General features: G+C 42.1%; 1 protein-coding gene across 5 annotated transcripts in view; it reads left to right on the top strand.

Annotated features, from left to right (window-relative positions):
- The window catches only part of LOC145349814 (collagen alpha-3(VI) chain-like), a 154,664-nt gene extending 139,746 nt beyond the window's left edge, over positions 1-14,918 (top strand). For 4 of the 5 annotated variants that reach the window (XM_080198362.1, XM_080198364.1, XM_080198363.1 and 1 more), the window contains 8 exons: positions 729-831; positions 923-960; positions 2,190-2,444; positions 3,598-3,663; positions 8,940-9,110; positions 9,261-9,311; positions 11,820-11,990; positions 13,948-14,918. In XM_080198362.1, the coding sequence (XP_080054488.1) occupies positions 729-831; positions 923-960; positions 2,190-2,444; positions 3,598-3,663; positions 8,940-9,110; positions 9,261-9,311; positions 11,820-11,990; positions 13,948-13,988 (896 nt within the window). In that variant the 3' untranslated portion in view covers positions 13,989-14,918. The remainder of the gene's footprint in view (positions 1-728; positions 832-922; positions 961-2,189; positions 2,445-3,597; positions 3,664-8,939; positions 9,111-9,260; positions 9,312-11,819; positions 11,991-13,947) is intronic. The other variant, XM_080198361.1, reaches the window with a different exon arrangement.
- Positions 14,919-15,122: the final 204 nt, after the last annotated feature.

The following is a 15,122-nucleotide window of genomic DNA, read 5'->3' as shown; positions in this document are numbered from 1 at the left end:
TTTCTTCTCATTAACCCTACAGTTCTTCTGAAGCTGCAGCCTTGAGGTGGGACATGGTGCCTTGGATTTGTAACATACTCTGTAATTTCATACAAAACAGTCTTAACTTCACATAAAAGCCCAGCCTGTGACTGGCTGATTCTTTGACTGTGATAAGCGTCATGCTGGGTTCACTCAGGAGTAAACGTGTATCGTTTTCTGTAAGGATCCTCGTACAGCTATAAGCAGTAGAAGCCATGTCTGATTTTTTTCCCCTCTTACTAATTGAGGGATTCCGGCCAACTGCAGAGACCGTTTAACCACTTGGGTGAGATCAGCCAACTTAACCCAGTCAGAAAACAAACAGCATTTCCTGTTCGTTATGTCTAAGTATTAGATGAATAAGAAGTCTCACAACACCAGGTTAAAGTCCAACAGGTTTATTTGGTAGTAATCCCACAAGCTTTCAGAAACAGTGTCCCTTCGTCAGGTGTGTGGAACCTCCCACACACCTGACAAAGGAACTCCGTTTCCAAAAGCTTGTGGGATTACTACCAAATAAACCTGTTGGACTTTAACCTGGTGTTGTGAGACTTCTTACTGTGTCTACCCCAGTCCAACGCCGGCATCTCCACATCATAGGTATCACATGAGCTAGTATAGTTCCACAAAGTCACTGAGAAAATTGGGAAGGTTTTGTTTACTCCAGTGGCATAAAAGGACCTAAACAAATATCTTTTATTTCCCAGCTGAGGACGTGCTTCAGTTGCCTCTTGAGCTACAGAAACAATGCATATTGTTCCAAAGTGACCAGCCCAGCAGTGAGGCCTTCAGAAACATTCACATGCAAGAGTAAGTAGGCCCCACTACAGGACATGTTTGTATTTTATATTTAATCCAATTTTAGCCAAACTAATTTTTTCTTTTCATTTTGTGTGTTTAGCATAAAAGATGTTCCTGTAGATTCAGAGAAACTTGTGGGTAAGTTATTGCAGTTATTTGGATCCCGATGGTTTATGGGTGAGATGGGTTTGATAATTTGATTGAAAAAAGCAAGCTACACCTTACGGTTTTTTTGATGCAAACTCAGATTTTCCAGGGCTGCAAACCTATCGATTCCCTCACCTTCTTTTGTCAATCAGCCAACGCTCTACGTGCTCTGAAAACCCAAACTTGATGTCTTTTCATCATATTATCATTTCTTATCTCATCTCCTCTAGTTGTCTTTTTAACCCCACATTTAACCCTTCCCTTGAGTTTCTCAGTGGTCTGTGGATCTTATTAAATAGTTCATGTTCATGGTTTAATATTTGTAACTGATCTCTGTTCAGTTCTACCTTGAAATTAAAGTTGTCATTTATATTGAAGTTTCCGATGCTCAGTAATTTGTGAGAATCCAGTATTTTTCACTTTGCTTTCTGCAAAGGATTTTTGGAAAGTATATTTTTCTCACTTGCCCTCTCCCAAGGCCTAACTGCTCTGGTCTTCCTCACTCTTTCCCTCACAGGCCACACAACTCCCCCTCGCAGAGACATTCTCCCTGCCAGTTATTCCTGCTCCCCCACCACCCCCTCTCCCCTGCGGGCCCCCGCTCTCGCCCGTATCACCCCTTGTCTTCGCTAACCCTGATCGATACAACTTCATTTTACGCTATTTCCAGCTCATCAGATCAGAAGCTTCCGAGGAAGTGCGTTTGGGAAGCCCTGTTGCAATCTATCCAATCATTCCTCTCTCCTCTTTCTGTCTGATACAAACCGAAGGCAAATCAATCCAACAGTGAGGGTGAATGACGGGACCATGGAATCAAATTGCTTCAAATAGGAATGAAAAATTCAGTAGATAGTAAGGAGTTACCTTGATTTCTCTTTGCTACAGAGACTTTCTACGGATAACACATTCACCTGGTATAGTTTGTCATCTAGAAAATGATATACAAGCTGTGGAGTGAATGAGTTTAATGGACTGAAACTGTCCTTGTGTTCTGTGTTTTTTCTTATGATTCACGAGGGGAACTGTCACATTGGCCAGAATTCTCCAATCTTACACACCCTGCCGCTACTGCCAGCGGGAATGGAGAATTTGGAACTCAGCCAAAACTCCATTCAGTGCAGCAGGACTGGAGAATCCCAGTGCTGGCGAGATCGGAGAATTCAGCCATTACTCATTATATTTGACCTCTCTGCTCTTTTATCTCTGCTTTATTGGTACAGGCTTGGAATTATTGAGCTTCAATGTTACAGAAGATAGTATCATCCTCCGCTTTGCTCAGACTGAACGTCAGCACATTAGTAACTATGAGGTTACCGTGGTCGAAGCGAGCCAGAACCGCCTTGTTTTGAAGCTGAATGTCAGTGATGCTGAAATTGTAGTAAAAGATCTGGAAAACGGGCAGCAATATAATATCATTGTGATCGGATTCCATCAGTCCCAAGCAAAATCTGTTTACAATGGAATATTTACAACCAGTGAGTAGTATATTCTATCTGTGACCATCAAGACTCTCTTTATGCAAACTAATTAAATAGCTTCTATTCAATTCTGCACAAATCCACAATATTAACACACCAATGAAACATCATCCTCTTTTTAGCACCCAGTGCCAATTATTTTTTTAAAATTTAAAGTTTATTTATTTATGTCACAAGTAGGTTTACATTAACATTGCTATGAAGTTACTCTGAAAATGCACTAATTAGCACACTCCTGTTTGGGTATACTGAGGGAGAATTGTAGCATTGCCAAATGTACCTAACCAACAGTTGTTTCAGACTGAGAGGAGAAACCGGAGCACCCAGAGGAAACCCAAGCAGACAAGAGAAAATTGGGCACATTCTGCAAAGACAGTGACTCAAGCTGGGAATCGAACCCAGGCTTCTAGCGCTGTGAGGCAGCAATGTACCAACAATGTCCCATTTATTTCAACTAAAATACATGACCGGTTCGGTGCAAAATAAACCCCCCTTTTTCTGTTCCTTTGAGGAGCTGTAACTCAACCACAGAAAGATACATTTAGGAAGATATCATTTGGGCCCATTGTGCCCACACTAGCTTGTTAAAAGAGCCATCTGATGAGCCCCATTCTGCTACTCCTCTCCTGGAGCATCTGCTTTTTTTGCCTGCCCAGGTTATTGAACAATTTCCCTTTTGAAAGTTACTGCTTTCAATCCATTTTCAGATAATGTATGAAAATCATAATAACTTGCTGCATTAAAATGTTCTTCTTTTACATCATCCCTGTTTTTCTGCCAATTACCCTGAAGTATAACATAAACAAGTATTCATATATGTAATATGTGATAAAGATGGAGTGGAAAGCTCGCTCAATGTTATCCCTACCAAAGATCCTGAGGCAGTGTCAAATTAAGAACATTTAGCCTAAGAAATGAATTCAGTCCGGACCCTGCCCCCCCAGTAGAAAGTTTCATCCCTTCCACAGCAATATTCAGACAGGAATACCATATATTCTGAGCTCAATTTGTGCCAACATCACATCACACTTTATATTGTCAGTTAAATTACTTTAATAATTAGGCGAATAGTAAGAGAATCAATACATTTTAAGATTGTTTTCCCATTAATTAAGTGTGAGACATTTATATGCTTCCTTTCCATACCTAGAAAAATCACCAGAAAAAAGCACATCCAGCCAGGATATTATGGAACCATTACAATATCCAGAAATAGGTAAGTGGTGCTGAATATTTTTCCGTATTATGCATTGTTACTGTGAAATGGAAACCCATGTGAACATCAAGTTTATTTTGGGTCCTGCGTTATTATTTCCTGAGAGAAACCTTGCTTTCACATTGCAAAAGAATACTGCAGCGTCCTTGTATAATTTAATATAAGGTATGTTGTAAATAGCTTCTTCCATCAGCCCTGTGAATTGTAATGGTGTGTTTATTATTGAGGATTGCACATTGTAACAGCGTTCTGTGATGTAGATTGTTTGTTGTGATAGGCCTTTGCACTGTGACTGTAATGGTAATAGATACTGTAAAAGATTGGCATATCATAAGGAGAATGTGTACTATAATCTGTTAACCGGTCATCAAACTAGACTAGTCTCCAATATCAGACCTTACCATCACACTTTCCATTTATGTCAACTTGAGCACTTTTTTACATAGTGCCACTCTTTCATTTAACTCTTCCTATTGCATTCCCACCATCTGTGATATGAGAAAAATCATTTTCACACAATGATGGTTTAGACCTGCAATGTTCTGCCTGGAAGTGTGGTGAAGGCAAGTTCAAACGAGGCATTCAAGAGAGCATTATTATGATTATTTGAATAGAATGGGCAGGGGTACAGGAAAAAGACAGGAGAATGGCACAGAGCCATAATGCTCATTTGGAGAGCCAGTGTAGACATGACAGGCCAAATGGCCTCCTCCTGTGTCCTAACAATTTTGTGATCTCTACCTTTCCTGGCTGGAACCTATTATCTCACCGTCCATGGTTGAGCTGCATGGTACATGTCCAGTGTAGCATAATCATCCCATAATAACTCCCTCAGGTTACACTCTCTCACTTTCTCAGTGTTTTTCATTCCATCCTCCAAGTTACGTAGCATTACAAAATCTCCAAGCCAGCGTTGCTCTGCCTTTGCCAAGAATCCTAGTTTACACCAAAGGTAAGTATTAGCTAGTCACTAGCAACACGTACTTTCCTTTTCTGGAGAGGATAGAGAGTGAAATCCCTGCTCAGTTTTGAAATGTCAATCACCAAACTTGTTAGTTATTGCACAAGGAAAGAGTCCCCAAACTCTCGCTGTAATGATAGCACAGAAATGCAGCTTGCATTTGTATACCTCTTTTAACATAGTCAAACCCTTCACAGAAACAAAAGGAGATATTAGGGCAGGTAAGCAAAAGCCTGATCAAACAAACTGATTTTAAAAACCGTCGCAACAGGAGGAAAGTTAGAGAAAGATGTTTGGGAAGGAAATGCCAGATTGTTACAATCTTGGCAGCTTATTTTTTTGTCCACGGATGTGAGTGTTAGTAACAACGCCAGCATTATTGCTTAATCCTAATTGCCCTTTAGAAGGTGATGGTAAACCACTTGAACCAGTGAAATCCAGGTGGGGCAGGTACATCCATAGTGCTGCTGGGAAGGGAATGCCAGGAGTTCCTGCAAAAACAAAGTTACAGCCAGTTCTAAGTCAGGATGATGTATGGATTGGAGGGGAAGCTGCAGGTTGTGAACTTCCCGCGCATCTGCTGCTCGTATCTTTCTAGTTGGCAGAGGTTGTCTGTTTGAAAGTTGCTGTCAAAGGAGCCTTGCTGAGTTGCTGCAGTGCATCTTGTATATATACACACACACTGCGTCGATGGTGGAGGGAGTGAATGTAGAAACCAAAATCTGGAAACCAAACATATAATAATGAATAGTCAGCATGGATTACAAAAGGCAAATACCTGTTTGACCAAACTTATTGAATTCTTCAGAAGAATCAGAGAGTCTAGACAAACTAATGCAGTAAATAAAGTTTAATCAAAATTTCCAAAAGGTCTTGATAAGGTAACAAACAGTAAACTAATGTATCAGGTCAGAGTATGCAGAGTCACAGATCCAGTGGAGTAGATAGCTGGCTGCAGGCAAAGGGCAGCTTTTCAAAAGTTGGAAAGTTTGCTCCAACTGGGATCAGTCCAGGAACCGCTGTTGTTCACAATGTCCATTAATTACTTCAACTTTGAACGAGACAACCTAATTCCTAAACTGGGGGAGGGTGACAGAGCATGTCAGTAATAAGGAGGAATGCAACAAATGACATGGCAGTATTAATAAACTCACAGAATAGGCATATAATTAGCAAAGGAATTCTAACACTGTTCAGTATGAGAAATTTAGATCATTTATTACTTGGAAAGTAAAAACATGAATGGGGCAGAGAGACCTTAAGAGTAGAAATACACAGATCAGTAAAATTAGCGACACAGATCACTAAGACCATTTAAAAATAGTAAACCAAATGACAGGGTTTATTAGAATTAAAAGTAGAGAAGTTATTCTGAACTTGTATCTGGACACTTACAATATCAAATATAATTCTGGTCATCATTTGTAAAAAGAAAAAGAGGCAGAAACTGGCAGACCAGGATTATACTTAACTGAAGAAAATCCTGATTTGTTGAAAAGATTGAAGGGTATTTTACCAGAGATTTTGAAACTATTGAAAGGTTTTGATCGGGTGTGATTTTCCAGTCACACCGGCAACCGGCAGTGGGATCTTCCAGTCATGCTGAAGGAGGGACCATGACGGGGCTGGAAAATCCTGTCCAGAGTATGTATCTTCACTTGTGAGGAAGAGTAAAAGTAAAGATGAAAAATACAAGAAGTCAAATGGGAACTGACAAGTCATTTATTTATTCAGAGAGATGTTGGGGGTCATGCTCCTTGCCCGCTGTGCTGCTCCAGCAACAAACTGGCAGCTATAAGCGGAGGCCATTTAACAGGCTTTCCGCTTAGTGTCATGGCCACTGAGCATGCCAGATTTCCAGCATCATCAGCTACACCTGAAATTAGCACAGAGCTGGTTAAAGTATGCTAAGTGGTCTTTGAATTTGATTAGTGAGCCTGGGATTAAGGTCTCCAGGCCCGTTAACCTCTCTCCCCCCACAAGGAGTAGTTCACTCCAGCAGGGTTTACAACGACTCCCCACTGGAGTGAAGGGAGGCCGTGGAGGTTAGGAGGGGTGCCCCCTGGGCATTGCCCAGGTGGCATCTTATCACTGCCCACTGGGAGTGGGACCAGAGGGGGCAGAGCCTATTGGGGGGTGAGGCCCCTCACGGGGAGATTGTGGAGGTGGGCAGTCCTGCTGCCACTCTGCATTGGGATCAGTGACAGAGGGCGGGTGGGCAGTGATCAGGGCTGGCCATCGGGGTGAGTAGATGGGGCGGTCAGGCTGTTGGGGAGGTTGTGGCTGTGGGGATGGAGGGTGCGGGGTTTGGGAAATCCTGACTGCCAGAGGGGAGGGGAAGGTGGTGTCAGTGTTAGCTGGAGCGGTCCGGGAGCCCAGTGAACAGGAGGTGGAGGAGGTCAGAGGGGCAGTGTTGCAGGGTCATGGGGCTGGCCAGCAGTGCAGGGCTACTGTACATGCACCAATCTCCACTCTGACAGATCGTGCATGAGGCAATGATCCGGCCAATGCTACACTGCTGGCCTTTCCAGAGGGTGTAGGTCCCACCCACTGATTTTTATTGAGATTCGCTCAAATGCACTCTGCAATGCAGTGTGCGTGATTCATTTCGAAACTCCCATTGGGAAAAACAGTGGGAGTTGGTCCAATTTTTACACAAATTCGGCAGCTGGAATTTTTTTGGGAGAATCCTGGCTGTTACTGTAAAAATTACTACAAAATGGAGCCGTTCGGACAAACAGTTTTGATGCATTTAAGAGAAAGATAAACGTGAGGGAAAAAGGAATAGGTGATGATGCAGAATGGGAGGAGAGTGTTGTGGAGCAGATATTACTGAATGACCCATTTCTGTGCTGTAAAAGTGTAGTCCCTGGTGGAAGGGACTTGACCTGGCAATGCCCCCTTGGCACAACCAGATTGGAACCATGCTAATCTGGCAGTGCCAACCTGTTCCAAGGGGCTAGCCCCTTGGGTAGCTGGGAGCGCCGGGATTGCCATTGTGAAGAGATAGCGGGTGCCAGCTGTGATTGTCAGGAGTGGGGGCAGGGAGAAGAGGGGCCAATGACCGTGATGATGGGAGAAGGAGCCAGTTAACAAATTGGGGAAAGGGGCCAGTGATCAGGGGGAAGGAAGGAATGAGTCGATGCTCAAGGACGGGGGGGCGCAGGAAGGGGCTGACGAACAGGTGGAGAATGGGCCAATCATCGGGGGTGGGCTGGTGGAAGGGGTCGATAATCGGGTGGTGGGTAGTGGGAGAGGGGTGGGATTGAAGGGAAAGAGCTGATGATCATGGGAGGGTAGGGGAGAGAAACGCTGACTCCGATAAGGGATGGGAAAGGCTGGGGAAATCACCCTTTAAAGATGGCACCCCCATCTCTGTGCGGTCAGGTTTTGCCAGCAGGTTGAAGCCCCACCTTTTTGCATGACAGTGTGAAACACGCCCCCTTTGAATTTTTTTTGGCTGAGTGGTGTAAGATGTGGAAGGAAACGTGCCAGTATTCCCGCTGGAAAGAACTAACATTAGCCCCCCCACCCCCCTGCATCCCCATCGAATCTTGAAAGCCAGAATTCTTTTAGCAAAGTTCTTACCCTGGCAGCAAAAACTCTTTCATTTCATTTCATTTCACTTCTTAAGTTTTTGTGTTGTTGTGACTATGAAAATATAATTTATTTTGGCTGAGGGATGGATTACGGGGTTGATTAGAGTAACAATATAACATTGTAAAATATATTTCCTGCTGTGAGTGAAGGAAATCTCAAGGGTTGTATGAATAAATTACATGGCCTGTTTATATTCAGTAAAATGTTTGACTGGAATTGGTTCTGCAATCTGTTACAATGACTGGTGCTCTCAATTTCTCCCCCTTACAGCTGGATTCTGTACAGCTTGAAGGTTTTAGGTGCATGAAAGAAAAGTAATGCATGTGACTGTGGGCCTTTCCAAACTCTGGAAATGGTCCATACGTACCCATGTTACATGAAACTGTTTTTGTTACCTTGTATGGATAAGCCCAGGGGGTGACTCCTACACAGGTAAAGAGAAATAACATCATTATTTTAAGTACTATTGCTGTCAGCCTCCTGAGTAGGGACCCTTTGTCATTAAAAGAACTAAACTGCACTGCTGGTAGTGCATTGTTGTTGCAATGGAACATGGCTCCTGTAACAGTACACACCAAGGATTACCCAGCACGATTACACCAACTACCAATCAAGATGTTAATAATAACTTTTCAACTTGCATTAGCATTGCACTATCCCATTTCTTTCAAATAGTCTGTGTTAACAACTCGTATTTTACACATAAATTTCACAGATCGGTGCATGCTGGACTTTGACGCTGGATCGCAGTGCTCAGAGTATAGTGCAAAATGGTTCTTTGACAGCAAAAACAACATCTGCACTCAGTTCTGGTATGGCGGCTGTGACGGTAATGGTAATAGGTTTGACACAGAAGCTGAGTGCATTGCAGAATGCACAAAAACAAGTAAGTAACGTAGCAGGGGAGGGAATACACACATTGCCGACAATAAGAATACTGACCATTGCTCAGTGGTTTTTTTTCTTGCAGATGTTAAAACTATAGAAATCAACAGGAAAAAAAGCAAATTACATTCCCTATTGTTTTCTCCCACAGTACTGGAAGAAAACACATCCGAACCCAAACCTGAGGGAATCACATTGTCAGGTAAAAAGTGCACTAATATTAAACTTCCCAGGGCATAAAGCTGACAGCACTTTGAACATGGTGCAATCTGAGTACCTCTTTCCATAGAGTCATAGAGGTTTACAGTATGGAAACAGGCCCTTCAGCCCAACCTGTCCATGCTGCCTTTTTTTGAAAACCCCTAAGCCAGTCCTAATTGCCCTCATTTGGCCCATATTCCCCTATACCAATCATACCCATAAAACTATCTAAATGCTTTTTAAAAGACAAAATTGTACCCACCTCTATTACTACCTCTGGCAGCTTGTTCCAGACGCTGACCACCCTCTGTGTGAAAAAATTGTCCCTCTGGCCACTTTTGTATCTCTTCCGTCTCACCTCTAGTTTTAGACTCCCCTACCTTTAGGAGAAGATATTGACTATCTAGCTGATCTGTGGCCCTCATTATTTTATAGACCTCTATAAGATCATCCCTCAACCTTCTACACTCCAGAGAAAAAAGTCCCAGTCTATCCAGCCTCTCCTTATAACTCAATCCATCAAGTCCTGGTAGCATCCCAGTAAATCTTTTCTGCACTCTTTCTAGTTTAATAATATCCTTTCTATAATAGGGTGACCAGAACTGTACACAGTATTCCAAGTGTGGCCTTAATGTCTTATACAATTTCAACAAGACATTTTACTTCCTATATCCAGTGTTCTGACCGATGAAACCAAGCATGCCAAATGCCACCTTCACCACTCTATACCCCTGTGGCTCCACTTTCAAGGAGCTATGAACATGTACCCCTAGATCTTTTTGATCTATAAGTCTCCCCAACACCACACCATTAACTGAGTAAGTCTTGCCCAGCTTCAATCTACCAAAATGCATCACCTCGCATTTATCTAAATTAATTGTCAGTCCACTGACCCAATTGATCAAGATCCCATTACAATTGGAGATAATTTTCTTCACTGTCCACTATGCCACCAATCCTAGTGTCTTCTGCAAACTTACTAACCATGCCCCCATATTCTCATCCAAATCATTAATAGAAATGACTAATAACAGTGGGCCCAGCACTGATCCCTGAGGCACACCGCTAGTCACAGGCCTCCAGTTTGAAAAACAACCATCTACAACCACCCTCTGGCTTCTGTCAAGAATGTCCAATGTCGGCATCTCCACATTCTGTCAAGAAGCCAATTTTGTATCCATTTAGATACCTCACCCTGGATCCCGTGAGATTTAACCTTATGCAATAACCTACAATGCGGTACTTTGTCAAAGGCCTTGCTAAAGTCCATGTAGACAACATCAACTGCACTGCCCTCATCTACCTTCTTGGTTACCCCTTCAAAAAACTCAATCAAATTTGTGAGACATGATTTTCCACTCACAAAGCCATGCTGACTGTCCCTAATCAGTCTTTGCGTCTCTAAATGCCTGTAGATCCTGTCTCTCAAAATACCTTCCAACAATTTACCCACCACAGATGTGAGGCTCACTGGCCTGTAGTTCCCAGGCCTTTCCTTAAAGAGGGCTGCAGGGAAAAGCTTGGGAACTACAGGCCAGTGAGCCTCACATCTGTGGTGGGTAAATTGTTGGAAGGTATTTTGAGAGACAGGATCTACAGGCATTTAGAGACGCAAAGACTGATTAGGGACAGTCAGCATGGCTTTGTGAGTGGAAAATCATGTCTCACAAATTTGATTGAGTTTTTTGAAGGACAGATGAGGGCAGTGCAGTTGATGTCCACATGGACTTTAGCAAGGCTTTTGACAAGGTACCACATGGTAGGTTGTTGTATAAGGAGCAGGAGTAGGCCATCTGGCCCCTCGAGCCTGCTCCGCCATTCAATAAGATCATTACTGATCTTTTCATGGACTCAGCTCCACTTACCCACCTGCTCACCATAATCCTTAATTCCTCTACTGTTCAAAATTGTGTCTATCCTTGTCTTTAAAACATTCAATGAGGGAGCCTCAACTGCTTCACTGGGCTGAGAATTCCACACATTCACAACCTGGAACATGGGAGGGAACCAGAGGACCCTGAGGGAAACCCATGCAGGCATGAGGAGAAGATGCAAGCTCCATTCCGGTAGAAATAGAACTTGGGTCCCTGGGAGGCAGTGCTAACCACTGTGCCATTGTAGCAATTGGCTCTCTCTGCCTATGTAATATAAATTCAAACACAAGTAACCTGAAATGGATTTCCACACATTATTGATCTTTTTGTGTGGCCCATAGTGTCTCCTCTGGGTACTCCGGTTTCCTTCCACACTCCAGAGATGTGTGGGTTATGTGCATTGGCCATGCTAAATTGCCCCTTAGTGTCAGGGGGACTAACTAGGTTAAATGTATGGGGTCATGGGGGATAGGGCCTGGGTGGGATTATGGTTGGTGCAGACTCGATGGGCTGAGTGGTCTCTTTCTGCACTGTAGGGATTCTATGAATCTGCCTAAGTTATCCAAAATACTAAGTACCGTTCATTTATCCTGATCTACTCAATTGTTTAACAATCTATCATATTGTTCTCACAGTTAAAGACATCTGTGAATTACAACGGGATGAAGGAAATTGCCGAAACTTTTCCCTCAAATGGTACTATGATGTAAAGACGAAATTGTGCACACGGTTCTGGTATGGTGGCTGCAACGGAAATAAAAACAGATTCAATACACAAGATGAATGCAGCAAGACTTGTGTTGAAGGTAAATAATTTGTAACAAACACGTCTCTTATTTTGTGCAAAGCTTGTCGTGTTATAAAGGCAAGAGGAAAAAAAACTCAAGAATCAGTCCCTGAGACCCACGGAAGAGCCGGTGAGCTGGAAAATTTGTTTCCATTGAAATGCTATAAATAGAAGAGCATGGGAAAGTGAAAACATGGAGTTTATAGAATCCCTGCAGAGCAGAAAGAGGCCTATTGAGCCTGACCAACAACAATCCCACCCAGACCTTATCCCCGTAACCCCACTAAGCCCCCGACACTAAAGGACAATTTAGCACAGCCAATCCACCTCACCTGCACATCTTTGGAGTGTGCGAGGAAACCCACGCAGACACGGGGAGAATGTGCAAACTCCACACAGTCGCCTGATTCATCCCATTTTCATTAGTTTCGAATGAAAAGTAGTCAGGATGCCAGTACTACCAAAACGTTCACATCTTGCCTCCTGGCATTACTTTGTTTGGGAACAGTTATTATGTTCTTCCCTGCAAATTAAGCCTGAAATGGTGTGTTAAAGAATGTGTTTTCATTAAATCAAAGCGTTCTGTTTTCTCTTAAACAACAACAGTAGCGTAGGTTAACTATTTACAGATTAAACATCCCTCTATTCTGCCTCAGCAATATTTCTCAGTCCCTACATCAGGACAACACCACACAACTGTTGAAGAATTAATAATTGAATTAACCTATAGTTATACAGGCCATAGAGACAAAGGCTTCCTATGGGAAGCAAGGAAATAGTAGGATGCCTCAACAAGGAAATAACTGATTGGAACAGCCTCAACTATGTTAATGTATAATGTTAGTGCCTGATGTTTTAAAAAAAACATAGTGAGAGGGATCAAATCAAACCATGATATGAGAAAACATTTAGAAAAATAACTGCTCTTCAAACAGTTCAAGAACAAAAAGATGGCCAAGCCTTGATAATGGAACCAATCTGAGATAATGGTCTAAACTGTTTATGTAAACAGACTTCTGAAAAAGTTTAGAGGCCAGATAAATCATGAAAACTGATCTGAGAAAGGGATCTCTGAAATAGGCAAGGAGCACAATTTTCCAGAATTAGTTGGACAGCTCAAAAGATAGATTTGGGGTGGCACTGTGGTTAGTGCCTCACAGCACCAGGGACCTGGGTTCAATTCCAGGCTTGAGTCACTGTCTGTGTGGAGTTTGCACATTCTCTCTGTGTCTGCGTGGGTTTCCTCCCACAGTCCAAAGATGTGCAGGTTAGGTGGCTTGGCCGTGGTAAATTGCCCCTTACTGTCAGGGGACCAGTACGGGGTTGTGGGGGTGGGTGCAGACTCGATGGGCCAAATGGTCTCTTTCTGCACTGTGGGATTCTGTTCTATAGAGATAAAGGCATGGTACTGCGGATACCAGAATCTGAAGTAAAAACAGAGTCTTTTTGCTTCAGAAAGGAAACGCTGGAGAAACTCAGCAGGTCTGACAGCATCTGTGGAGAGAGAGTTTCAAATCTGGATGACCCTTCGTAGGAGCTCCACAGATGCAGTCAGACTGCTGAGTTTTTCCATCATTTTCTGTTCTTGTTTCAGATTCCAGCTCAGCTCTGACAAAAGGTAATCCAGACTCAAAGCGTTGGTTCTATTCTCTCTGCACAGATACTGTCAGACCTGCTCAGATTTTGACATTTTCTGCCAAAAGCTACACTTTGTACATGATAAACTGTTGGCCTAAGCCGCAACACTCCTGCTGGAGTGAATATGGCAACATGTTAAATTTCCCTTCACTGCAGCAGTAAGGGAAAATCCTGCTGGCATGAATGGTCAGAAAATTTGGCTCAATATCTATCAATACTTCTCCATCTCCTTGGCTTTCAAATTGCCTATTAGTTTCCACTTATGTTGCTTTTCTATAAAGAATCTGAGTTCATTAATAGAACAATTGACTAAACACAAGATACTCTTTGTTTTTAAGGACGGATTCAGACCAGAATGGTAACTACAATGGGAACGTAAATGAAATAAAGACTATGCCTTACATATACCTCTGATAAGAGCCAGCGTCTCCAGGCAACCATCAATCCCAATATGCTAAAGATTCAACAGATACCTTGCACTGTACTTCTAATAGCTTTCAATAATCAAATGTTGAAGAGTTTGAGAATTTTTAAAAGCTGCATGTTTTAATGGTGCTAACCTTGAGTCTGGGTGCTAACTTTGTGTGGATGTAAACTGTCCACCGTTGCATACATAGACAGCTTGTTTCTCTTGTCTGTTTGTTCTACATTTTTTCATACTTAATATGAACATTTCTATCTTTTTCACATCACTTTATTGTAAAAAAAGTTAGTGACTAAGTAACACTACGATGCATTTTCTAAAAAAAATGACTTACACAGAACAAATCCTATACAAATCACTTTGGGATAAAATTATATGAAAAAAAGCTTCAATTGTATGTATATGCTTTGAACATTTTTTAAATGAGGGTGAATTATTAGTGTAAGCTCACTAGTTGGAATGAGATATCCACCCGCAAGACGTAAAAATTCAACATGTGGATACTCAATCACAAAAATAATCTTTTTTTAAAATTAGCTTTTTCTTGTCCAAGAAAGTTTTTCAGTGATACTTCAAACAGTTGCTCTATTTTGTTAAAAGTTTCTCCCCATATGGCTCTCCTGAAGGAGCATTGTAATTTTAGCAGATTATGTACAGATATGTAAGTTTCTGGTCATGCAGACTATTTGGCACCTTGACAAGACAACACAAGAACCCTTTTAGGAATACTACTGGGATTATTGTTTGAAATAGATGATTTTCAAATCCTAGGCTTGAACGTATGGGTCATTTGTAATGTTGTATTTTTATGACATTGTTAAATTGTTTAACTTTAATGAAGATACATATGAGAAACTTTCTAATAAAATTGTTCTTAAATTTGAAGTGTTTTGTCTAATTTGTGTTGTTCTCAAAGAGTTCTTTGTGTTGAATATAATCAATGGGACGTAGGTTCAAGGTGCAGGAGGTTTAGGGGGATATGAGGAAAAACCTTTTTACCCAGAGAGTGATCACGGTCTGGAATGCACTGCCTGGGAGGGTGGGAGAGGTGGGATGCCTCACATCCTTTAAAAAGTACCTGGATCAGCA

Source organism: Carcharhinus amblyrhynchos, chromosome 11 (genome assembly GCF_965287045.1).
Source record: "Carcharhinus amblyrhynchos chromosome 11, sCarAmb.v2.hapA, whole genome shotgun sequence".
NCBI classification, from domain to species: Eukaryota; Metazoa; Chordata; class Chondrichthyes; order Carcharhiniformes; family Carcharhinidae; genus Carcharhinus; species Carcharhinus amblyrhynchos.
Note: the sequence above shows the minus strand (reverse complement) of the source record. Positions and strands in the feature narration are given on the sequence as shown.